Consider the following 27,642-nt stretch of genomic DNA (forward strand, 5'->3'; position numbering starts at 1 on the left):
AACCTCTAACCTTAGCATGCTAACAGGCATTAAATAACAAAACAGGATCTAAAGAGCATCTGAGCAGTTGGTACTTCTGCAATAACCATGAACAGGATAGCCTGCAGAAACTATAATTGTCTGGCAGCCTGAAACCTGCATGTACCAAGTCAATAGTTGGGTTCTTGAAAAAATTACCTTATTCCTCTATGCCTCAGTTTGCCTTCTCTTTAAAAAAAATAAAATAATTGTTTTGCAAAGCTGCACATGGAGATCTCTGTATCAGGTATTCTAGTTAAAAGCTGGATAGTCTAATAAAAGTGAGATTTTGTACCTTTGGACCTGCCAGCTGAGGTCAGAAAGGCCCATATAATGCTTGGTCAAGAACAGAGAGGTCCTAGGTATGCTCTCTGTAATGCCTTTTTATTTTCTATTTTTTTTACAAATCAAATTAACCCCTTGGAACAAAATTAGCTATGTCAGCATCAAGAAGCCTTTCCCGCAGCACATTTAATTAAATGACAGCTGGTTTGCACACTTCAAGTCCTGAGAATAATGAATACAAGTTCTACCTGGGGTAGGGTGACACACTGAAAGCCCTTATAGATGTAGGGACTCTGTATTTAGGTAAAAAAAAAAAAAAAAAAAAAAAAAATGTTTTATATACTCTAAACAACAGATTACATACTAAACAAGCTGGAGGAGACAGCAACCCATGTCATGCAGTCATGTCAACTCATGTCATGCAGGAAGCTTTCCCTGTTATAAGTGAGTGATGTGGCAACAGAGCAGAAGTGATGTCACTGCAGGGGTCCATGCTGCCTTTATGAGCTTTCCCACCATGAGAGCCTGAAATTAGATCAACAAGTAACATGACTGTTGACAGTAAATAGGAGCCAGAGGTTGTGAATACAGCAGATGCTATCAATATCAAGCCTTCAGGTGTTAGTTTCAGCTGTATACAGATTAAGCACAGCAGGCAATTTAATCTATACGAGGCAGTTCATAGAAGGGGCACTCAGGCTGTTCGAAAGGGAAAGATGCTTAAGCATCTCAACTAATGTAGCTGTTACAAGGTAAAAGCCTCTGCACAGCTACCCTCCACATAGCCATATTCCACAATTCACTGTTTTTATATACAGACAGCAGCCCGTTCCTTTGTTGAATCTCAGCAGCTCTGTTTCTAGTTTTGGCCCCACGTTTCCTGCCCTGAAAGGCTGTATCCCACTCCAGTTAATACATCTTGTGTGCATTTTTGGAGGACACAGTGCAACAAAGCCCAAAGTGACATTTACTTCCTCAGGTTACAATGACGACTGGAGGTACTCTGCGCTCATCCAGGGTGCAAAGTATTAATTACAGGAGAAGAAATAAACTGTTTGTTTTTGTTTTTGTTTTTGTTTTTTTTTGACTGAAATTTGTGTTTCCAAATTGCAGCAACCACAGGCTGCAGGAATACAACTTCTGATTAAAGTCTTTTAGTGAAATGTTCCAACAAAAGAACTGCACCAGGTTCTGCCTAGCAACCAGCCAGTGTCTTCCACAATCAGTCCAAACACCAGACTGCAAATCAGACATAAGACCAAATATATGATTAAGCCTCTGAAACCCTATCAGTTGATTTCTTCCCTCTTTGGAGCATAACCTGTATGGTCGCTGCTACTTAACAGCACTTTTCCATCTCGTAACACATCAGCTCTGCTATGTTAGATCAAATGTTAGCATTGGCTTTCATTGACAGAAGCAGTCACAGAAAAAACAAACAAACAAACAAAACCATTAGACAAGTGTGATAACTGACCAGATAACTTCAAGATAATATTACCTTTTAAAACAAGTCCCTTAGACTTTAAATTACTACTTAGTTTTTGAATTTCAGCAAAAACAACCAAAGAGAAGTTGTGTCCCACCCCTGCCCTCTCAAGACATATGCTCCAAATGTCACCCTTATTAACTACAGGTACACTGAAAAAGGAGAGGCAAGCACAGTTGGGTCAGTCACAGAAGGGAACACCAGCTGCAGACCCATACCAGTGACATTCTCTGCTGTGCTCATCCACAGATCCCAGTCCTCTTTTACTTTTGTTCAATCTTGGGTTTTCAGAAAAGATGCAAAATGAGAGCTCGTAAGACTCCCAAGCCCTTTTGTTACTATGGTTATTGTGCACATTGATCACCTAGCTGAAATGAGGAACGAGTCCGTATACTAACCCAATGTGTGTTCTTGCCCTAACATATGCTGTTCTCATGGCTGTTGGGTCCCACCACACAAAAGAAAGAACTGTTTCTTGTAGGGAGCAGAGTACACAAAGTACTAAGTACACAAGTTTATTTATTCACGTTTTCATCTGCGGTCTGCACAGCTCTAAAATACTGCAACTGTGCTATTGTGTGCTTCACACGACTGCGCAGCCTAACTAGCTGTCCATGGGAGAGCCAAGTGTATAATCTTATAGTGTAAACCAACTCAATTGTCAACCCATGCTGGTCTTTTGTTAGAAGGTATAATTTTTAGTTGCTATGGAGGCTAAAATATAATCCACAAAAGTAAGTACATAGAAGAAACCATTTGAAATAACTAAACAGGAAAATTACTTTCTTAACTCTGAAGTAGTATTATGATTCCTAAAACTATCTTTCTAAGGTGTTTTAATATTGTAGACCGGAACACATTAAATATATTTTATACCCATCATGAATGATAAGTTTCTGAAGTATGGTCTCCTGTGAAAGCCCTGCCTTTTCGTTCAAGTAATGGAAGGTTGTTAAGGTCACCCAAAAGACAACTACATTTTTCAAGAGTTCCCTTCATGCTCCTTTTTACACAAAGCTCAACCATCATCCAAAACAAACAACAACAACAACAAGCTAGCTTTTGTATCTCAGATAAGCCCCATTTTCCCAGTGTTCCCTTTTTTGCAAGCCCTACAGACTTTGCACCTTCCTAAGCACAAAATCATAACTGAAAGCACTCCTCAGCAGCTGGCATCTGATAAGATCAAAAGGGCAAATACTGCTTAGCTGAAAACTTGTTTCTCCTTCTTCCTTCACATCTGTCCCAGTTTGGAATTTGCTGGTCTTTTAGTCACATTTTAATGCAGGTCTCCCTGAGAGCTAAACTGAGCAGCCCAAACCAACCAACGGCCAGGTTAAAGAAAGTAAAGGAAATATTCACTTACAACCATGATTACACTGCATCACCAAAAAGTCACTTACCAGAAATCTTTGAATCTTTGTCATGCTTCACTGCAAAGGTGGTTTTTTTTGGAAACAAACTGCCAGACTATCAGACTATCAGCGTAAGAAATGCCAAGAAAAGTACAATCCCAGTGTCATAACCAAGCTCAGGAAACAGGTAAGTGTAGAGCAATCAGCAATAGGATGTGGCAAATACTCCGCCACCAGCTTCAGGTTCTAGTTTGGCCTAGGCTATTAAGAGCTGACAGTAGCAGTGGCTGAGATAGGAAGACTTTATTGCTAGTTCCATTCCAACCCCTGCCAGCAATCATCATCATCACCTAGGATGCACTGAATTTAAAGGGAAACGTAAAGGAGCAATTCAGTACCCCTGCCTGGGAGTCTGATACTTCCTAGCCAGCAGAACAATTCTGCTACAGAGACAGAAGTGAAACCATTCTTGCATTCTGTTGTCAGTTGTTCCCACCTCTGCTGTTTTGATGTTTCTACCCCAGTAACACAATTAAAGTAACTTCTTCAAGGTCTTCGGTTTCCCCTCTGACCTCAATGAAGAGTGGGGTGGAAGATGGAGGGGGGAGACTGACTTCATTCTGAGACTTCATCCTGAGCTTAAACAAAGCAAATAGCCCCCAGCTCTCACCCCCTTAGTAAGCTTGCCTCTGAGAGCTGAAGACAGCATTCAGGGAGACCGACATGTCAACTTGGCAGTTCTTCTAAGGATCAGAATCTGCTCCATCTACTTTGACAGTTAGCCCTATCTGTGCCTGACGTGCTAAAAGCCTATCAAGACAAAGAGCTGATAGGGCAAATGCAGTAACCCAAAACATACTGTTATCAGTACTTTGGCCTCTAGCACCACCTCTCCTCCTGCATCTACCAAAAGGATTCCCACAGGAGAGCAGGATTAATCAATGCTCATGGCTAGAAGTTCATTGCAAGACAAGCCCAAACCATCCTCTAAAGTCATGGACAAGTGCTTGCTGCATATTGCTGCCACAGGAGCAAGGGGGTGAAAAAGACTTCCACGGAAACCATGGAAATAAAGTTGTGTGAGAGCAGCATGAGAGACTGCAGTCAGCAGCTTCTGTACATTTTAAATATCTAAAGAGTATTTCAAAAGCACATGGAAAAAACTTACTGCCAAGTACAATGGAATATATGAGTTTCCGCAAAGTCCTACAAAGATATACTCGGTCCCAATTAGGAACAAAAATCACAGCTTTGCAGTTCAGGCCTTCCCCTATAGGGACTGACCAACATGGGCAACCTTTTTACCTCACTGATCGTACTAGCATAGTCACATTCACCTTGAGATTTACTAAGTTCCATATAACTGGAGGCCCAGGAACTTCATGAAACAAATGAGAACCTTCTGCACGGGTTAGAAGTAAAAAGCAGAGGAAAGATCTATACCATTTCAAAGGATTTGCTTAAAGATATAAATCCAAATTAAGACAAAAACATGGCAGGCACTGTTAATGGGCTAGACTTGTAAGAAGGCCTCAGGATGTATTGAGGTATTACAAATATTACACATTCAGATTTTGGGATGTTTAAGGCCAGGTGTTTCTGTAGACAAAGTACAGCTTATATACCTATATCTGTTCTCAGAAAATGGAGCAGCTTCACCAGTGTCAGCAAGTCTACCCAATAGTATAAAGCTGACACAAGCATACTTGATTTGAGCCTGAACGCAGTATGCCAGCTGAAATACCCACTGGTTATAGAAACAAGGTTCAGGGCCACATGTGAGAAAAGTACACTCAGATCCTCTTCTTGTTATTGGCAGGAAGAATCTGATCTCACACCACTCTAAATACAATAAATACCCTTCCTCAATGGGTTAAAGCCAGAAGCAAACCAAAACCTCAGTATTTTCAAAATTCAAGGGAATTTTACTCAAGGACTTTGTTCTGAGCCTGTCTCTAAAAAGGAAGAACAAGCTATCTTCATCAGATCCCACTTTGAATGGACTATCCTTAGATTCTCAATAAAAGACTAAAATACTAGATACACTTTTATCTGACCATCCCTACTTCTGATCTTCCTGATCTCTCTCCTGAAAGGCAAAATTCATTTCAGGATTACAGTATTCTTTATTGTATCTAGTATCAGGGACATTGCCTCTGCACTGACTACCTCGCATGCTAGCCTCCTTGGAGCCCGACCCCTCACAAAGTGTTGAGGCCCTTCAGGACATAAAAGGGAATAGAGGAGGAAAGAGTCTGTTGGCTAAGAACCTTATAGAAACACAAACAATCTTTTAAAAATGAAAAGAGAGGAGCGTTTCTCCTTTTCAATGGAGAAAAAGAAGAACAAATGAATAGTTTTAAGTGCAAAATCACACCTGGAGATGGTACCAAGCCTATTTTATTTTATTAAGTGAGCCACAGGAGATAGCTGGGCATCTTTCAAAGGGACAGATGCTGCCTAAGCCTTAGGCAGAGGGAACAGGGCTCTCACACCCCACCACACCATGCCCGCTCAAGCAGCCACTGGTTCTGCACCCACTGCAGCTGGGTCCGCTCCTTACCTCGGCAGCAGCACAGCCCCATGGCCTGCAGCAGCACCCTCTCTGGGCTCCAGGCGGCGTTTGGCCAGGTCCACGTCCCTGTCCCCTGCTGCCCAGGGCTCTCCTCCTGTGCCTGAGGCAGGCGGCAGCTGTAAGCTCCCAGGGGGCTGGAGGGCAGCGGATGCCAAACGCAAGCTGTGGGTGTGCACGAGGAGCTGCGGGAAGGGCCATTTCACCTCTTGCAAAATTATGTCAGCACAGGAAGGGGTCCTATCATAAGCTCCCCCCTGAGCAAACACTCAGCACACATCGCCGGCAGTCTCTGCACCACGCTGCGGGGGCCTTGCGCTCTCACCGAGGTCAGCACTGCTCCAGCCATATGCCGAAGGCTTGTTTAAACACTCCTAATTGCATCAACCCAACTAAAGCACTAGCCTCAAAGACAAGATAAGAGCTTTGCTTTGGGATAAGGAAAGAACTGTATCACTAAAACAGATGTTTCCCAGGTCTCTGCCGACCCTGTGTTTGCTCTCGAGGCCCTGCAGCACCTCCCCGAGAGCTGTAGGGACCCTGTGACTGCAGAGCCACAGCCCTGAAGGCACCAAGGTCCCAGAGTGGTGTGACACAGGTGTGTGACTTTGCTTTAGGCAGCAGCTCACAGGCAAGCAGCATACAGAGCATGGGTCACACAGTAAGGTTTGAAGTCACAAGCAAGAGCTGGAATGACAAAGTCCCTTCCAGGCACTGTAAGAGGAGAATGCTCCAAGAACACTCTGCATGCAGTGCACCCAAATTGCAGTATGGGCGGGAGAGAAGAGATACACTAAAAGAGAATTTGAGGGAGGGAGTAACAAGGAACTACCTTTAAGTATAGTTCAAACACAAGAACCTGAACCTGAGAACTGATGAGACTCTGCAGCTCCTACTCCTATACATGTTCCACTCAGTCTCGAGATCAAACCAATTCTTCTAGGCTAGAAGCTGAACAAAGGATCAATGTTTACTGGCTCTCCCATCATCCTTAAAAACAAGCCTATAATGTGTTTGCAGAGTCTCCCCTGCAGAATATTCATCTCTTACTGTGCATTTACAGCCTTCCCATATTATGACCATTTGTTACCTAGCAGAAAAACAAAATTTAAAAAAAAAAAAACAAAACAAAACAAAACACAAAAACACACAACATGCAGAGTGAAATTGGGCTGAAGAGTTTTACCATCACCACCAAACATGTTAGAGGAAACTCAATATAATCGCAAAGCCGAATTTGGTATTCTGGCTTTGCTGGTACCAGCTTGTTCCTGTTGGGCCTCTCAACTTATCAGTGTCAATAGCTGAAATTCATCTCTTGTGCAAAGTGTTAACTTCCCCTAGTAAAACAGCAGACACTTCTGCTCTCAGAGATGAGGTGCATGCAGCACCTGCCTGAGTGGCTGGGTGCTCTCAGAATCACAGAATCACAGAATTTCTAGGTTGGAAGAGACCTCAAGGTCATCGAGTCCAACCTCCAACCTAACGCTAACAGCCCTCCACTAAACCATATCCCTAAGCTCTACATCTAAACGTCTTTTGAAGACTTCCAGGGATGGTGACTCCACCACTTCCCTGGGCAGCCTGTTCCAATGTCTAACAACCCTTTCAGTGAAGAAATTCTTCCTAACATCTAACCTAAAACTCCCCTGGCTCAACTTAAGCCCATTCCCCCTCGTCCTGTCACCAGGCACGTGGGAGAACAGGCCAACCCCCACCTCGCTACAGCCTCCCTTGAGGTACCCATAGAGAGCGATAAGGTCACCCCTGAGCCTCCTCTTCTCCAGGCTGAACAAGCCCAGCTCCCTCAGCCGCTCCTCGTAGGACTTGTTCTCCAGGCCCCTCACCAGCTTCGTCGCCCTTCTCTGCACCCGCTCAAGCACCTCGATGTCCTTCTTGTAGCGAGGGGCCCAAAACTGAACACAGTACTCGAGGTGCGGCCTCACCAGAGCTGAGTACAGGGGGACGATCACCTCCCTCGCCCTGCTGGTCACGCTGTTCCTGATACAAGCCAGGATGCCGTTGGCCTTCTTGGCCACCTGAGCACACTGCTGGCTCATATTCAGCTGACTATCCACCATCACTCCCAGGTCCTTCTCTGCCTGGCAGCTCTCCAACCATTCCTCTCCCAGTCTGTAGCTCTGCTTGGGGTTATTGCGCCCCAGGTGCAGGACCCGGCACTTGGCCTTGTTGAACTTCATGCAGTTGACCTCAGCCCATCGGTGCAGCCTATCCAGATCCTCCTGCAGGGCTTTCCTACCCTCGAGCAGATCGACACACGCACCTAACTTGGTGTCATCTGCGAACTTACTGAGGGTGCACTCAATGCCCTCGTCCAGATCATCAATGAAGATATTAAAGAGGACCGGCAACGCTCTCCTGGCAACGCTCTCCTGGCAACGCTCCTGCACCGCATACAAAGCGAACTCCAGAGAGCCCCTTGGCAGGGGTAAGATTTCCGAGTTTTTGAAAACTCACACAAAGCAGTTACTAATGATGCTGTTGGATCAGTGGTAGATAAAAGGTGCGGAGAGAGCTCTCCACTCCCCAGCTGTTCCAGCCTGGCAGCCAAGGCAGGCCCCTGGGGACTCTTACTGGGTGCCATGCCTCAGAGCAACCCCCCCAACCACCTAAACCTTGCTGAAATATGAGCATTTCAGGAGTTTCAGGACTGCTGCATACCACATCACCGCTCACTGATGACTAGAGGCTGCTATGGGGTAAAACGACTAGAGGCTGCTGTGCCATTAAACACATTCTTTTAAACAAATGCATTCTTTTAAACAAACTGGCAGCTTCACTAAAGCATGTTACAAATATTTATATTTATAAAATGAAGCACTGCATTCTAAACTCACTTTATTTTCAAGGAAATTGAAAAACTGACAAGTTTGTCTACTCTTCTGATTATGCTGTGTTACAAGAGGGAATTAACTGGTCCCAGACAAAAGCAGCTGAGATGAGCCACAAACATGAGCCAGCAACATGCTCTTGCTGAAAGCAAGCTAGTGGTATCCTGAGCTGCACTAGGCGAAGTATTGCCACAGATCAAGGGAGGTGATCCCTTCGCCTCCATCCTTCCCCTCTGCTGAGCACTGGCAGGGCCACATATGTGTCTACAGTATAGAATTTCAAGACACATTTTTGCTTAAGTGTAACCCTAAAAACTCTCTTCCTAGACCTCAAGGCATTGACAAACTCATCCGATAAAGGACGTGAATGCTCATCAAAGGACTGTCACAGAGATGGCCAAACCTGTCTAGATCACACAAATCAGGATTATGATTATGTAAAATGTATTTATATTTACACTCTGAGAATTCCAAAATATTGCCCTATTGCTGTAGTAAGTAGGGTGGGTATGTTCACACCTCTCCAGCAACAAAATCCACTTCACCTGTGGTAAAACGCCAAGACTCATTTCTGTTAATGTACATAACATTCTGCACAGCAGCTGTTCATAATGGGATTTCAGTAATTCTCAGTAATTCGACCTTTTAGACGCATGGTTAATGGCGCATGTCTTTGCCTTTAACTGCACATACCAACTTTAGGCAAAGATTCACAAAAGCAGGAGCCCAGAGTTTTATACCTATCTTGAAACCAAGCACTAAGCAATCTAGCTGATCTTTCAAAACCACCAAGTACTTAACAAGTCCCTGTGAAATGAACTGGTACAGACCGAGTGCCCTAAATTTTTCTTAAAACAAAAAACAAAACAAAACAAAAAAAAAGCCATTTACTTTGCACTTCATTCCAGCTACAGCTCTCCAGTTTTGCCATTTGAAGTTCTTGATTTAAAGTTTACACCCCCTCCCATTTTTTCAGAAATATGATAGCACATTGGCTTCTATGCTCAAAAGGAAAGCTGGCTGCTAAACAGTGCTGTGTATCTAATGAACTTTCCTATTTAAGGACCAAGCTGAAGATCTGGAAAACAGAAGTAAAGATTTAAGCCAACTACTTATATTGGGGGGGGAGGGGGGGAGAGAGACTAGGGTAATATGCTGTTCTATTTCAATGATTCATTCCAGATGTGATAGCTCACTGATGGCCGAAGGCATTTATTTTTCATTCTCTTACTAGGAAACAAATGGCTTTTGTGATTCCTAAATGACAGAAGTCAGAGTTGCATCTCTAGAACTGAGCAAAATCTGCTTTTCAAATGTTTAGACACAAGACAAGGATTACAAGATTTTCTCTCAAAACCCTGAAGGCACAAACTGGTCTGAAGAACAGAAATATTGGCAACACTTGGAATCACTAATAACAAACTAGGAGATCTGCACTTGATGTAGAACAGATCCCAGCCAGCCAGCACAAAGCAGATGCACCAGTGAAAAGCTGACCATTTATGCTAATATCTATATTCAAAATCCAGGAGAATGGGGTTAAAATTATTCAAGTTTTGCCAATAAAAGCTTCTATCATTTGAACGGCAAAGTTATTTATATTATGAATTTCTCCCTATCAAAGATCTCCAAGTCAAGGATTTGATAAACTATAGACTTCCTCTTCAAGCTCTCTTACATGGGGAGGTTCATTGTTTTTTTCTTGTGAGAAATCAAATTCAAACCAGTTTATTCCCTTACTTGATTACCCATACACATGGTGAAACTGAAGCAGAACCAGCTTGCCAGGTAACAGAACCCCACTGCTCTTCTTTATTGGATGCACAGGCTAGAGGAGTTAGAAAAGAGCTGTACAAGACTGAATGTCAGCAGCAACATATAGAGAGTGCTTTGGAAAGCTTTTTCCTTAAAATGAGTAAAAAGGAGTCAAGTTAGATGTTTTGCAACAAAGTAAACCTCTGCAGCACTGAAAGGTAAAAATCAAAAGCAGAAAATCCACTCTGAGTGTTAGGCAGACAACCTATGCTGCTGCCTTCAGTGATTCAGGAGAGCTCTGGCTGGATCTGCTCAGAGTAATGGAGAAAAACATTTCTCAACAGTTATCTGATCAGAGCATCAATGTCTATTTGATGAAAGCAACAATGCAGCTTACTTTGCCACGTGGATGTCTTTGCAGGCATTATAAACCCATCTCCAACCTACAGACAGGTTTTGCCTCGTGAGCAGTGGGCTCCTACCAGGGCAGCAAAAGACATCAGTTGCTTTGGAAAAGAGCAAAAACTGAGTAAAGCCAAGCCCCCTTTTGCTTCAGAAATCCCTTCTGTCATAGAACACTGGCATTTTCTCCAGAGAAACAACTACAACTACAGGAAATCAGGAAAAGAACCAGCATCACTGCACATCTTAGGACACCCTCACTCTGGTGCCCCAACACACAGAACAGCTTTGGCAAACCTCACAAAACTCTGTCCTTCCAACTCCTGATCTATGGCTCTTTTCATTAGGCAACTGCCAAGTTCCCAGTTTTCCTCTGGAAATATCAAGATGGCATTTCAAGAAACTCAGGACAGCATTTCTTGTCCACCGCTGGCCTCTCTCCTTTTCCATTTGAGTAAGCTTTTTACACCAAACCAGTGCTCTACGGTGCTAACACTGTAGCAGAGCACTACTAAGTTGGCTAACTTAACAGTTGGTACGCATTTCAAGATGCCTTCAAAAAGGTTAATTTAAAAGCCATTCCAAAAGCTTACCGCTCCACCCAAGAATTTAAAAATATATCAAGCTAGTACAGAATTCCTACTACCCACTGGCTCAGGAAGAGTATTTTAGTAGTGTAATAGCACACGTAGAAGAATATGTGAGTACATTAAAGTCAACCTTAGCTGATGTATATCCAAATATTAAAACTCACTTAAAGGAATACTTCATCTCTTACAAGTGCCTTATTTTATTTAGTAATAAGGTGAGATGCTACCTCCCCCAACACTTCTTTCCCCTGAGATGGTAGAAGTCTAAACCATCTTTCCCTTCCAGACCCCATCATCCCCCACCCCTAAAAGCCCAACCCTCTAAATACACACTTCTAAAGCCTTTAACATAAACTGTGAAAGAAATGTTTTTGCAAATTCCAGTTCTCCAGCTTGGTAACAGTCTGAAAAATAGCTTGCTGACAGAAGAATCAGGTCTTCATGGCTTACAGGAATTTCCAGTTAGTTTGCTCTTCCACAAAAGAACATGAGTTAGCACCAAACGTGTATCACTAGACAGTACGAGGTATTACTGCATTCTAGCTATGTTGTGATTTTGTGTTCACTCATTCCTTTTCCTAAGTGATACAACACATTCCCTTTAGACAAGCTAGGCTTATAATACAGCACACTTATGTTAAGAAAGGCATTATGGGCTTAAAGAAATAAGTATTTTAAAACACAAGATCAAAAGTCACCTAACTGGTGAGACACGATCAGCATTTCAGAACATATAACCTGGTCCTATTAAATGGTTTCTAGTCTAAAAAGTCACAAGATACTGAACTTATGAAAAATTATTCTGAGTTGACCATGTCTATTCCCTTCCTCTTCTCTGCAATCACTGTACCTCCAAGTGACCTTCAGCACCTGAAGTCATACCACCAGAGAACAACAGCTGAATAATTTTCACTGACATTTTGGCATTTTTTCCCCATAGCATTGACCATTTTTAAGAGAGGTACCCAGGTGGCCGCCTCCTTTATTCCTTCCATTCAAGTAAAATCACTCTCCAACCTAAAATACTTGTTGAAATTAAAAGGAATCCTATGAAAAAGGAATGAATAGAGTGTGCAAATTCTAATGGACCATCTGGGTCCAAATTCAAAACAGAGAAATTTTAGGTGCAAGCAACATCAAGCAAAGAAAGCTTCATTGTAAATGTCTATACAGCTTTAGCCACATTGTGCTACAGAGTAAATCCTGTAACTCTAACCCTTCCTCTCTTTAGGGTCTTTGCCCCAGGGTCATCAGCAAGCTCTTAGGGTTCTGGCATTAAAGTGCTGTTGAAGCACAAAAAAAAACAAAAAACAAAAAAAAAAAAAAACACAACACAACATGTCAGCCATGTCCATGGACAAAATCTCCTTTTTACGGAGTTTTTCACACCTGCATCTAGCAAAGCTGATGCCCTTACTGTTCCATTTTTTGTTAGTAGAAAGAATGGGTGCACTGATTAAAGGAGTATGCTAGGGCAGCACTTACTGCTGTGCTTTCATTTCTTTCAGTGGCAGGTAAGCACACTGCCTGACTTCAGCATCTCTCACCCTGCATCACAACCATTTCTCACCAGTGGCCCTGCACCCAGAGCTGCTCTTGCACAACTCGCCCCCACTGAGAGCCCATAGGGGAAGAACAGTTAAACACACAAAGTGGACTTATGGAGACCAGGGCAAAATCTGTGATGCTGTTAACATTACAACTGAAAGCAAAGTTTTTTCTCCGATTCATATTCAAACCACATGGTCTCAAAGCAGAGCCTTTGGGGCCTCTGGAGTGGGAGAATTCTCACACCAATGTAGCTAGAAATAAATATTAAATCCACAACACCAAATCCAAGGAAGCAGCACAGCTTGTACAATTAGCCTTCAATACAATGCATATACAGTCGGTTACAACACAGCCGTTCCTCATGGCCTCACAGAGGCTCCCCTTTTAACAGGCTATTCTTTTGATTTCATAGCTTTTTTCTTTATTATCTCACACACACCTTTTCTTTATTATCTCACACACACCTTTCCCAAAGTTTTCACGAGTCAGACACCTCATGATTAAACCCAGAACTAACAACAGTATTTCATGAGCTCAGCATGATATACAGCATCTTTGGTACCACGTGAGGGCATGGATATCAACATCTTAAGTGGACTTCAGTCAGATGAGCAATGGTTTATAGATGCAGAATGCGTTGCCTAATCCTGCAGTTACAAATACATCTGCCTCCATTGGCTGAGGTTCAAAGCCAGACTTTGAAAGAATGTATATGCACTGGGCTGTGCACTTGCCAGAACAGAGGTGGGAGACAAACTCTGAGAAAGTAAACAGCCTGCTAACAGGAAGACTTCTATAATAAGTGACCTGAACTTTGTCTTCCTAATGGACAGTTAGGAAGTGTTTGACAGCAGGCCAGCTGCCACAGTTCAATTACAGTGCCTGAAGAAAATTAGGAAAATTATGCTTATCAGAGTGTGCTACACTAAACAGAACATAGTCCTGATCCCAGCTGCCTCACTGCTTTTGGTTTATAAAACAGTATCTTGAGCAGAACCCACTGTGATAGGTACTGGAGAGATGCTGTAAGGCTTCAGAAAGCCTCTAAATTCACCAAATAACCACTAAATTCAACACAAATTAACCACATGTCAGTATGTGTTCTCAGGGGTCACCACGTTGTGCTCCTTTTAAATTTTTACTGAAAGTAAGAGGAAAAAAGTCGGTTCAAAATACGGCTTTGGTGACAAGGTACTTGTGATCACAAGTAGTACTTTTCTTCTAAATCTGCAATTTTACACCTGTTTAGAAACATACTGCTAAAGTAATAAAGCCAAAGTCATTCCTAGTGTTGATAATACAAACACAAAGCTGACCAGTTCTGTACTGACATAACTCAGCTCTTTTAATGCAGTGCAGTGTAAAATGGCATGATGTCCTCTACATAACAGAGCATACATCTAGGCATACCTTAGAAATGACAAGCTCATGCATGACTTACAGAGAAGCTATACCTGGGTAACTAGCAGGAGTTAAAACTGTTTCCAGAACAAACCAATAGACAGGTAAAATACAGCCATGCTGGTTAGTAACTAGGTCTCAATAAAAATTATAATACCTCTCCTTCAAGCCAAAGATATTTAACTAGATCAACAGGCTCTGATAGTCACTCTAATTCAGTGGAACTAACTTCCACTATAGAGCATAAAGCTGTCAGAAAAGAAAGTACACCCAATGTCCTGCAATAACATCTAAACCCAATACTCAAGAATCTACAGGATTCTATCTGTTAGGAGAGCTTGCATCAACACACAACAAAAAAAGCAAAAGCAAAACCAACACCCACACATTCTGGACATGCCAGAGATTCCACATCCATCCCTTGCTGAATAAATTTCTCTGAACAACAGTAATTGACAGAAAGAAACTGATTCTAATAATTTATTGATTTGAAAACACATGGTTTTCTTTAGTTTTCCAACTCCATTTTCCAGGGACACCTTGTAGTAATAAAATCGCACACGTTTCATTTATACACTATTAACGTCAGCATTTCTCCTGGCTGTCCCAGAGAAACTAAATTGTTTTGCTTATTTCACATTTTTATCATTTTTTGTGTTGCACTGGTCCTTCAGAAAGTACACAATCTGCACTACCAGCATTTCAGGTGTCAGATGAACTTGTTTCCCTGCAGTAATTTGTATCTTTTTAAGTTTTTGAAAAAGCCTTAAAAGCATTAAAAGGTCCAAGATGGACCTTTGTCATGACATGCTCTGACTTCCTGAATAACACAAGAGAATCTCATGAGCAAGATCCAGTGCAGAATATATTTTGTGGGCAGCTGTGTTAATAGGATCCTGCCCAAGTGTAAGGCTAAGTACAGGCATTAGTGTAGGATAAGTATATGAAAATCATTAATAAGAAGCACATAAGTCACTTTGACACCTGAATCTTCTCCCACTCATCATACCTAATCACTATTTGGAAATAACTAAAGTAGCATTCAAAGGCTAAAGAAAGCTTTTAGAACATAACATTAAGTTATTCTTACTTTATAGCATGGCAGCTTATTTAACAAAGCATAAATCTTCAATGTTATGCCCTATGCAATACATCTTTGCAGTATTTCCTCCTCCTCTCTATGAAGTTTAGATAGCCTGGTGCAAGCTGGTTCTCACTGATAGCACACTGGTTATCCCTAAAGCATTTCAGACAAACAACACTTCAGGTTTTGCATGTGAATCCTCACAGCTGTTTGACAGCAGGCCAGCTGCCACTTCAAACTGGTATTAGTGCATCATTCACTAAGAAACAGTTCATAAACATACCAGATAGCAGTTTACCAATTAGAATTTCTTTTGGATGCTGGAGCAGCACACTATCAGCTTTCTGTTCCTTCCCCCACACTTTTGTGTGGGCCACGTGAAAGGGAAGTGTGTTTTCTTTTTCTTACCTTTGCACCCCAAATGACTTCCAGCTGGTATTTTCAAGTCAGCATATTATCCTGAGCAGTTAAGCTACCAGCACTAGCAGGTACCTTAGTCACATCAGCAGTGCTGCCTAACAGGTTTGTCAGTACATAGCGTGTTTTCACTCTCTATTCTTTAGATAAGGGTTGGCGTGCATGTCAGAATTCCCTTCTGGGGAACAAAGACTGTTTTCTTACTTACATGATGTCCAGAGTTGGTTTAAAGACCAGTCCTGCTTCTTGCCCTGTTTTCAAGGAATGTAATGTAACTGATACAGTTCCACAGTGTGTGGGGAGGAAGTTTGTATATTCTGCGTATCCTGAACCTGCTGCATACCACAGAAAATCAGATCCACGGCACCTCAAATCAGGTAGGAAACCAGACTAAACCCACAGGTCATTAAATGCTACAGATGTTTCTGCAGTTCTGTGATGACAACAGCAGGAGTGAAGCAGGTACACAAGAAATTCAGTTTGTTCTTTGTCCACGAAATTTTACATTTAAGAAGAGATGTTTTCTTTATTCCTGCTATTATACCAAACACAAAAGCAGCGTGAATTCCACAAATAGATACACATGCATCTGCTGCCAGCTTCAGGATACATAGAACATTTTTTAAAAAAGAAAAACCTCAAAGAATCATCATCCACCACCCCAAAAATCAGCTATTTACTTCTAGTCTCAGAGCTAAAGAAAACACACTCAGCAGACATGCTGACCCTTAAAATGCTCAAGTGCAGAAAGTCGAGAGGAATGCAGCCACTGGAATAATCTATGGAAAAGGATGAGCAAACCTAAGTGCATCTCCAGCTAACACAACAAACAAAAGTCTACAAGTTAATGGCTCCTATGAACTACACTGCCATATATTATGCCTTATTTTACTTTACTTCATTATACTAGTGTACTAGAGTATCTTTATCTGAGGCATCCCAAACATTGCATAAAATGTGCGGAGAACTCACCTGTCCTTCTTACAAATGGGAACACAGCTGCTTCTGGCACAGAACATAGCTTAACCTCCCAACAGCGGCATCAAAGCACACAAACTTCTAGACAGCATTGAAGACTTGATTTCTGACAAATTAGCAAGAAATATAGGGAAGGCACTATATAATTGATCCTGTTGACAGATTGATAATCATATCTTCATGGAACAAAGCTGTTCCTGCACAGAAATGCTAAAAAAAAAAAAAAAAAAAAAAAAAAAAAAAAAAAAAAAGTATCTCTGCTCACCACACATGCCTTAGGGCTTAATATATTATCCTTAAGGTAGAATATTCAGAGCTTACACTGGAACGTCTCAGAAGGAAGAATTCAAAATCTTACTTAATTTGCACTAAAAAGGCCAACCTGATGAGATTAAATGACGACTTGTACATTCCAGCGACAACATGCCATCATCTCACTAAGCCACATTTGTATACCCAAAGGGCAGCCCACACAAAATTCTGTGCAGACATATTTGACTTTCATGAATACAATGGGTTAAGGAAAACTGCTCAAGAACAGTGAGATTGTGTCTTAATTATCTCCACTAGCAGAAAAAGTTATTCATGAAACTCCTTAAGCCTCCTTCTCCTTCCCCAGTAGGCCATATGCTCTTGCAATTAAAGTTGTAAAAAGCAGCATCCTTGCTGAAAGGCAGCACTTGCATTCAAGATAGCTAGATGCTACTGATCAGAGATCAGACGCAGAGTTTTTCTCTGGAGATGCAGATTCCAGGACAGCTCAACACATACTGCCACAGCGTGTTTCCGGGACCACTTTCAACTGCCCAGGGTCCCAGAGCACTGATGGATATAGATAGTATAACAGAGTAGATTAAACACTTCTAAGCAAACAAAGGAAGAATCTTGTTTATTCCATAAAGCAGCGTCTTTGCTTGCCAAATGCAAACATAGGCCTTGGGCATTACATATGCTGCAGGAAAAAAAAAAAAAAAAAAAAAAGCAAAAAAGCAATTTACAGGCTGCAGGTGCCTCCCAGTGCCCTTCAAGATGTTTTAAGTTGATAAAATAAGGTAGGTCAAAACATTTGTAACTATCAGAGAGCATCATAGCCCTGAGGTGGAACAGAAGCCTCATAACGACTCTGTACAAAAGTCTGGATGCAGTCTGAAGACCTTAACTAGCAAGGAGTCATTGCCATAAGTAGGCAACAGTGTATTGGTCTAGTTACGCAGATACACCACTGGACTTAATACAACATTTCTGAAATCAATAAGGTTATATGAATTCAGAGGACAAAACTTCACTTTTTTCAGGCTCTTTTCAGAAATATGCATCAGTGACATAGTGAGTCAAGCTTTCAGGGAATGTATGGATCAGGCTATCAGTAAGAAGAGATGCATTGCCTGTAGAAGATTTGAGTTGCTAGTGTCTAATGCCTACTTGAGCGAAGCCAGGGTATCCATTAACTTTCCCAAATAATAGTTGCTGAACTCAAATCAATTTGTAAAGCAAACTTAAAAATACTGGCAGCCCCTTGGTGCTTCTATTGATGTTATATTGTCAGTGTCTGAACAGGTCATGATTTTTTTTTTTTTTTCAGGCAGACAACAGAATTATAGTTGAATAGGAAAGAAGCTGCTCTGAAGAAGACAATAGTATCTTTCAGAAAAATCCCTTAGGTGCAATGCAGTGGGAGGTTTAATCAAACTCCTTCATGCCCACATTCAGGCCAAGGAGGCAAAATGCTGGTTCCTTAAAACTGTAAAAATCTGAAAGATATATATTTTGAAAAATATGTTTATCATGTCCAGAACGGTGGAGGGGAGGAAAATCCAAGAGATATGCAACAAAATAACCAGTATGTCCCTGGTCAGGATGTTAACCTAATGGAGCCGAGGTTTAAGTGGCTTCCCCACGCAGCCATTCCTGTACAGAATGTGCTTTGCTCTTCTACATGCAGAAAATCAACCTAACATGCAACAGGCAAACAACATGAACTTGAGTATTTTCAAAGACTGTTGATTTTGGTGTCTGTGAGTGCACCTCTAAGCTTGCAGTGGTATCGTGTGGATCCAAGCAGAGTAAGTTGCTCATGGTGGGACAAATGTGCAGAAATGTATGTTGTTTTGTATTCTATCTACAGGGCACAGCATTAGCCTCACAGGTAATAGCATTGTTTGGGAACTCTTGCTTGTTGCTTTGCTTTTGAGGATACACCAAGGAACAATTAGGAGTGGCTGATTTCCTCTTAACAGGATGAACTCGAACGATTCAGGACAAAATGCCATAACCGTTTCCAACCACAAGGCAGAAAGTACCAGCACCATCTAGTGTTCAGGAGCAAAAGGAGCAAGCAGAACATATACCAAAGTATCAACAGTTTCTGCATTTTTTGTTAAGGAAGTACAGGTTGTACACTTCCAAGGAGACTCAGACTACACTCATCTGGCATGTAAAAAGAGTCCCTGCAGCAAGTAAAAGCCAAGCAGATGCATCTGTCCTTATCTTAGTGCTCAGGCTATCATGAAGGACTTCACGCCTAGCTACAAGGAAAGTAGTAAAAAACAGTTTCCAGATTGTACAACAGAAAAAAAAAAAAAAAAAAAAAAAAGACATGCAGTTTTATTGTGCTATGCATGCCTTTATAAAGACAGTTCAGAGAAGACATCTTAGGTTTCTCCCTCCTTAATAAAGTCAAACAGTGGCAATGGCAGCTCCCCTGCAAAACCAACACCAATCAACCTTCTTCTACAGGTCAATACAGTGCCACAGATGCTCCCTGATGTCTGTAAACTCTCATTTGCTAAGTGTTTCCACAGTGCTCCATTGAAATAATAGTCTTCTTCTCTTCAGTAGGTCCCAGAACTACTTTCTTTGCCATTTCCCTAATCAATATTCTGAGTGCTGAAGCCTAAATAAAACCCTTTAATATCAACGTCACATATCCAGGTACACTGTCAGTTGTCAGCCGTAGGCTTCAGTAGAAAAAAATAATTACCAGCAGCAAACTCAGTTTCCTGCTGTTAGTTAGAACTGCAGTTTGCACTGAATAATAGAGAATATAGAATGATCTTTAATGTCTGAATTTCTAATTACCCCTCCAGGTATTTTCATTGCACACCATGCCAATGGGAACTGAGATAAAAAGGCCACAAACAAACTTAATTGGTGTTGATCACCTGGGACACAGAAGTGTACTGCAGAGCAGAGTGCTTTGTAAGCACCGTTCACCCTACTGGAAAAAGACAAGGAAGGTGCCACTCCAACTGCTTGGTAAGATGCTACCAACAACCCTGGTGGACTCCCTGCACAACATGGAGGCAACGATAACTATCCCTGTAAGATTCCCATCTTCCAACTCTGCCTTTATTGAGCTCAGTCTTTAAAATTAATTGAAAATCATGCCACAACTCTGATTTCTAAAGCTTTGAAAATAACCTTCTAAATGTTAATCAAACATAGGCAGTCTTCTTTGCTCTCGGTAAATTCCGTAACATGCCTGAGACAACAGGTCTGAAAACTGAATTGCCTCATCAATGAGAGGGCTGGCAGCATTACTCAAAGGGAGCACAAAAAGCAACCCCAAAGTGTATTTTTCATCAAGCTTGGATTGATTGACCAGAAGTCTGATTGGTCTGAGAACTGTTTTTTCAGTCATAACAGCTGAAGTGCGGGATGTGGTAGGATAAGAAGAAGACGAGAGGAAAGGGGAAAAGCAAGATCTAGCCCTTGAGCAGTGGTTTCCAGTGAAATCAAATTACACTTACCACAACACTGCACAATACTCATTGTGCTCATTTTTACATACAGACCTAGCTAAGAGCTGTCACTATTAACCTCAGCAGACAGCACTGTGGCAAGAAACAGAAGTAGCTGCTGTCAGGGACCAGCAGACCAGGAGACATGGCGATGTGCACCATGATTTTTGGTCATGAATTTTTCAGCAAGATTGCTTTCAATCACAACATACCAGTTTGCAAAAACAAACAAACAAACAAACATAAAAGGACACATTTTCTTCATCAGGAGGAAGGACTGAAGGGCCCTAGAAGGATTTCAGAGACAAAAATGAAGCAAAACTACCCCTCCCATACAGACCAGTAATGAGGAAGAATACTTGTAGGTGACAGGTCCAGGCTTCTGGTTTAAATCTAGAGGAACAGAAACTTGGGTCTCCTACACTGCAAGAAAGACTGGTAGTCACAGAGGTAGCAGCTCATCCCTGGTAAGTTTCTTGTTCATGTTTCTATCTTTCCTTTCCCATTCTTCATGAAAAAATCGACTGAACCCATTTCTAGAACAAAATAGTAGTATCTTCTTAGGTCATCAAGTTTTCTATAAAGAAAAGCTATTCTCCATTCAGTTGGTAATAACCCCTGCCCTATCTATTGGAAAACAGCACTTTTCACCTCCTATATTCTGAACCTTTTTTTTTTTTTTTTTTTTTTTTTAAACCACTCCCTTGACTCTGAAAACGTTATTTATATCAGAAAATACCTTATTCTGCAGAGGAACTAGAGCATCTCCTCTCATAATGCTGCAGAGATCAGAGAATTAAAACTAGGCAGACTATTCGACACAGAACATTAAAAGCATCAACTTCCTAGAAGATAAGACATCCGGAGCATTTAAGCCACCAGTACTTCCCTAAGACATTCTCAAAAATCAATCCCCGTGTGTTTTACACACCACATTTCATCACTCTGATTACTATGGGCTACAAAGCAACCATTAATTCACCTGGGGTTACTGTGCATTTCAGAGTCAGCTGCTGTTTCTGTTACCAGATCTGGACTCCTCACCCAGGCAACATACAATGGTTATTTTCTTCCTGAAATATCAGCTGCTATATGTGATGATCACCCCCAATTGATTAAAACTTTGCACCTCACCTCAGACCACCCCGATAATTTTATAGAAACATCCCACCCCCAACCTGAAAATGTGCCCTGGAACATGTAGGCAACCAGTGAAGTGTTCACAGTTTACCCTACCATTCTACTATGAATTCTACAAGTTGTGACGGAAAAAAGTATGAACAGCTTTAAAAGGATCTCAAAATGCACAGTTTCTCAAGAAAAGACAACGGAAAACATCTCTGCCAAAGGAGGTATTTCAGGAAGTCCTGCCACCAGATATAACACTGGTTTGACTGTAGAAATGTTTTGCAGTCTCTCGTGTCCCCACTTAACCCTTCTCCCAGCTGCACTATACAGCTTAGAAATGAACTCAATGAAACATGAATAATACACAATGCCCGTCATTAGTTCTTGTTACTCAGCAGAAAATCAATACAGGCTCTCTTACAGTGCAGGACATGCTGTTAATCTAGTCCCTGCACTCTGAGGAAGCAATTCCAATGGCAGCCTTTACACAACCTGCAGCAGAGAAAAGGCGGTAAGATCCAAGCAACAATTCTGGCAATAAATATGCTGAAAGCCGTAGCTATCAAACACTAAACAGGTTTTGGAGATAATTGGTACTATAGGTCAAAGCTTGGGACGCTTCCTTGCCAGGAGATACGAGACAGATCTCAGTCTCACCTTGCCAGCTAAGTTGATAACAGGACACTACGGAAACATTGTCAGGCACACAGCACTGTTCTGAATTTTGTTAAAGCTCAGCAGCTCACAAGAAGAGTAAAGTCTCATACTTGTATTTACAGCTCTGGAATGTGCTTGCATTCAGAAGTTTCACAACTTAGTTTAAAAAGACTAAAAGATCCTGTCATCCTTACAGAAACTACGCAGTCCTAGTTTACACTGGGAGAACTGAGGCACAGTTAGGCAGCAATATGGTCATGGCTATACATACAACACAAGGGAAGATGGGAACTGATGGAAAATGTTACTGGTCCCACAAGATCATTTGTGCTCCCCTTCCTATCTGGCAACCAACCATGAGCTGTGCACTATGTGGGTGTTCTGCAGTCTGGCAACCACACAGAGCACAGTCATTTCAGAAGATGTGCAAAAAGGAAAAGGCATTTATGCCAAAACCAACCCAGAATAAATGTACTGTGAAGAGAATAGGAAACTCTTCAGGCCACATTCTCCAGTGACGTCTGTGCCGAGTCACACTGAGTATTGACTGGTTATTTATAGCATTTTTCAATACTTCCTATCCTTGTAGCAAATAAGCTCCCTACAGACATGAATAGATTTAGCTCCACAAGGTAGGGAAAACATCTGAATTTTGCAGGCAGGACAGTGGTTCACCAAGAGCAAGTAGTTTTTCTTAGGAACACAGAGAAAGGGCAATATCAAAAAGGCAAGCTGAACACAGATGTCCTGGGACTCACAACCATGCTGTGAAGCATTGCTTTTTTCCACCCCTTTGGATACCCTCTTTCAAGTAGCCACATGGCATTGTTTTTATCAGCTCCACTGAAGCAACAGCCACTTGTGGTTCAGGACAATTCTTTTGTAGTCTACAGAAACAAAACTTGATGGGCTGGGCAAGAAGTGAAGAATGCCAATTTATCTAACTAAAACCAAAGGGCAAAATGCAAGTCTGCAGGAAACTCAACTGAGACAGCCAGTGAGTCAGTTAACCTTTTCTCTTTAGTGCCAGAACACATGGGATCATTCACAACCACAAAAATCCAAGTGCTTTCACAGCCCAGGTCCACAGTACTGCTACAATAGTATACTGCACAATATTTGTGAAATGGTGCATAAGATCTGTCACTTTCAAGCAGTGAATGCTTGTCTAAGAGCCTTGTCTAATGCTTGTCTAAGAGCCCTTCCACATAATCAACACTGAGCCCAATGCCCACCGTTTGCGCAGCCCAGGCTATGAAGGCATGGAACAGTATATGAAAAAGGGAGCATTAACAGATAACGTTCAGCAAGAAGAAAGAGAGAAAAAAAAAAATCTTCTCCCCAAGCAGCTTCTTGTGTGTCAAACAGAATGCTCTGACCGTTATTGCAAAACCCTGCCTGCTGGTGTAATTCAAAGCCTTTCAGTACCACCCATTCCATTGACTAATATTGTGTTAAAAAGAGTGTTTAACATGGGCATTTTAAGTCCAGCCTGATTAGGTGACAAGAAGAGAGACCCTAATGTGCAAGTAAATGTACACCTGCCTCCTCAACAGCAGCACTGAAATAAGGGGACAAGAGTCCCTACACTGCTTATTCTGTTTGAAAGTAATTACATTAAACTGCCTTTTTTAATAAAAATAAAAATCTGCTCCATCAACAGCATTCCAAGGGGAAACAGACAACATTAAGAAGCACGGAAGCTAGTCTATGCAAAAAAAAATGGCCATGAAGTGAAAGCATGACTGAATCAGTGCACTCAATTTTTAGCCTAATCAACTCCATCTCCCATCTTGCTTTCAGCAACTCAGTCTTCAGATATTGGTAGACAGCTGTGGAGAGACTCGCCTAGCTTGTCTTTGCCACTCCTCTTGTCTAACACTGCTAGCAGTGCAGCAGCTTTCTTCTCTGCAGATCTTACCACCTGAAGCTACCCCCCAAAATTTGTTGCCTTCAAGTCTATGTACAGGAACAATCCTCACCCAGACACAATTGGACCTGAATAAAGTGAGTACAATTGCTCCTAGGCTGCAACAAGGAACTCAGAATATACCCCAGAGCTAGGAAACATTTACACAGGAGACAAAATGATTTGAAAAGCTCTGTATACATTTTGTCCAAAAAAATGGTCTCTCTCAACACTCCTATTACCAATTTGAGAAAGAGCAGTAGAATACATAAAAAAGCAATTACATCTAAATACTGCATACCTCTTTTCCACGAGTTCTGTGCTGTGCATTAGCTCCTACCACAAAATATAACAAGCAGAAAAACACAAAAAATTGAGACCACACAACACTCCAGGTGAGGTGTGCCCCTGAAAAATCAAGGGCCACAATGCATCTCAGCTCCTGCTTTCATGAGGTATCACATCAGCAGTTGCACCCAAAACAAAGATTACCACAGTGAAGAAGTCTGTCAAGTCCTATTTCACGAATTGGTCTAGACAATTTCACTAGTGTGTCAGAATGCTTAGAATTCAAGTGAGCCACACAGCTCATTAATGTTACGTACAAAATAGAAAGAAATACTGGCCTACCTGGGGCAATTTCAAAAAGATGCTTTCCTGGTTCATCAGGATTAGGTGGCAACTCGTTCACGTGACTGCCTTGCAGTAGAATGAGACCCTGTAAGGGACACAAGCACCAGTGAAATGGGAAGATGCATGAAGAGGGTAAAGAAAAAATAAACATAATATTGCAAATTTAAGCCCCCCCCCCTCTTTCACTAAGTCCTTCATTTTTCCAACCCCATCTCTTCCGAGCAAGAAAAATACTTGAGCTGGTCATGCACTTGCCTCACACTGGATACTTGTGGTCAAACAATCTTTCCTCTGTAGTAGCACTACTCTGAGCTTGCACAGGTGAATTCTACTTGATTTCCTTGATTAATTATCCCTTATGAAAATTTTCTCATATTACATCTATTCTTCCTTCACCTTTTAATTTCTCACTTAACTGAGTTTCAAAACTGAGTTTTAATTAACTCAGAGTGCAGCCTGCAAGCTATATTATCAGGCTGCATATATCATATCACCTTGCATAACAGCATGCTCGCTAAACTTTGACTTTCATCTCAGCTTCCATGAGCTAGCTAAACAAAAGCCATAAACTGAGGCAAATTTCAGTCTAGTTTGTACCTCTGCCTCTCGCATACAAGAAACTCATTTGACTAGCTGGAATTTTTCTAAACCTTGAAGAGTTGGAATGTGAGCAAAACCTGCGCTCTAGGCCCATCTCTGGAAAGTACTTCCAGTTCATAAGTATATAACATACCAATGATCTTCAGATCAGCTTCACATTTCAGTGAATTATCGCTTACACTGTAACCATTTTTTAGGGGACAAGTTTCTCTAAAGGGTAACAGAGAACCGGCTTACAGTTGTCCAATGTCTGGCAATATAAGCACTCTCAATAACCAGGATGTAGAAGACAAAAAACAATTCATAGTTGCAGGAAGGGTGTATCAGTTCTTACAGCTGCTGTCACTGGTAGAAAGACATTACTAAATTTAAACACATAGATGTGTCACGTGTCCTTGCCCAGCAGTCCTCAGACAGCATTAATTTACTTCCCAAGCAAGATCGCTAATGGTGGATTAAATCAGCTTAATTCCCCAAAGTTTAATACCCCAAGGTATCCCTAACTTGATATATGCCAAAGCATGCCCCAGAAATAAACCTCAGTCATGACTAAGTTATTCCTCCCTCCCTGAGGCTTTGGTAGCCATCCCTGAGATGACTGGACAGCTCCAGGGATGGGCAAAAGGTTACATTGCTTCCAGTAAGCTGGAAGTTCAGATCCAGTTTTTGATAATAGCATTACCTTATACTCTTTTCTATAGGAAAAAAGTTTAAGGAGCTGGCATGCTTGAACTTCGTCAAGCATGGGTCTAGGGTCCAGAGAGAAAACGTATGAGGAGCAGCTGAGGGCCCTTGGTTTGTTCAGCCCCAAGCAGAGCAGGCTGAGGGGAGGCCTCATGGCAGCCTGCAGCTTCCTCACGAAGGGAGTGGAGGGGCAGGCACTGAGCTCTGCTCTCTGAGGACAGCGACAGGACCTGAGGGAACGGCATGGAGCTGGGACAGGGGAGGGTCAGTCGGGTGGTTAGGGAAAGGTTCTGCACCCAGAGGGTGGTCATGCACTGGGTCAGGCTCCCCAGGGCAGCAGTCACAGCATCAAAGCTGCTGGAGCTCAAGAAGCACTTGGACAATGCTTTCAGACACGTGGTCTGAGTTTCGGGCGTTCCTGTGTGGAGCCAGGAGCTGGACTCCATGATCCTTATAGGTCCCTTCCAACTTGGGATATGCTATGATTCTAATTTCTTACGATTTAGGTTGTTTTTACTGAAGTTGTATGTGCATATCTGGTTTTAATAGCTCCTGTGGAAAGGGGAAGAAATGGGAGTACTGTCTGTTCTTTCTTTACATAGCTTCGCAGGCTGAAAGTGTTTTGAGTGACCCACCCTTCTTGTCTTTGCTGTGCAATCAGCAAGAAAGGGCTGAAAAGTAAATTATGAATAGAAAGAGAAAATTAGTAACTACTTTCGCCTCTGTTCAAGCAGTGCCACTGATTGCTCAGTTGCTGGCCTTCTGAGGTAATTGTAAGCACTGCCTTTCATGAATATCCAAGAACACTATAAATAAAAGAGCAGTTTTCTGGAGCTGTGTAAGGTTCATACTGTTTCACAGACTTCAAGGGCAGAAGAGAGTAGTAGGGTGTCTAGCCTCAGCTATACCATTACACATACAAGTACAGCTTTGTTCCTTTGTCTTGCAAAATTCACCCTGGATTGGAAAGAGGAAACAGGCAGCAAGTAGGTGGCTTTTATTGACAAGAAGTGCTCAGAAGACTTGTGGATAATCTTAGAGGACAGATGTGCAAGAACATGCAGACACCTTGATGATAAGGAAGCATCACAATACCCAGCTGCCAGGAGATGTTGGTGTTACTTAACAGCTAGTTAGTTCCTGTTACCAACCGCAGTAGCATTCCCCATTTTTTCAGTGAAATTAATAAAAATATTCACCAAGTTTTTGTTATAACCTCCCCATGTATTAAACATGCAGCTGCCCTGCTATTCTCACATCCCCTTTTGGGTGTCCCATTATCAGATCTTTCACAGGCAGATCACATGGTTATTATCTCTGTTCAGTGACTATGTGTGGCTCTAATGTTCTAGCAGAGCCTGCAAATACTGCTGTAGAATGGAGTGTCAGGGCTCAGTTCCTGCCCCCTACATTGCGTAAAGGTTAGACTGGAGAAGGGCACAGTGTTGGAAGGTACCCAAGTTCATACTGAGTAGTTTATTTAGAATAGCTGTGAGATAAAACGAAGAGAAAGCAACAAGTCAACAGAACAACATATCAGCA

At 41.9% G+C, this 27,642-nt stretch overlaps 1 protein-coding gene across 2 annotated transcripts in view; it reads right to left on the bottom strand.

Moving 5' to 3' along the window:
- The window catches only part of ARHGAP22 (Rho GTPase activating protein 22), a gene marked incomplete at both ends in the record, with an annotated part of 145,307 nt that overhangs the window by 92,855 nt on the left and 24,810 nt on the right, over nt 1-27,642 (bottom strand). For both annotated transcript variants that reach the window (XM_084290016.1, XM_084290015.1), the window contains one exon: nt 24,814-24,901. In XM_084290016.1, the coding sequence (XP_084146142.1) occupies nt 24,814-24,901 (88 nt within the window). The remainder of the gene's footprint in view (nt 1-24,813; nt 24,902-27,642) is intronic.

This window comes from Netta rufina (assembly GCF_964035555.1).
Source record: "Netta rufina genome assembly, chromosome: 7".
Classification (NCBI taxonomy): domain Eukaryota; kingdom Metazoa; phylum Chordata; class Aves; order Anseriformes; family Anatidae; genus Netta; species Netta rufina.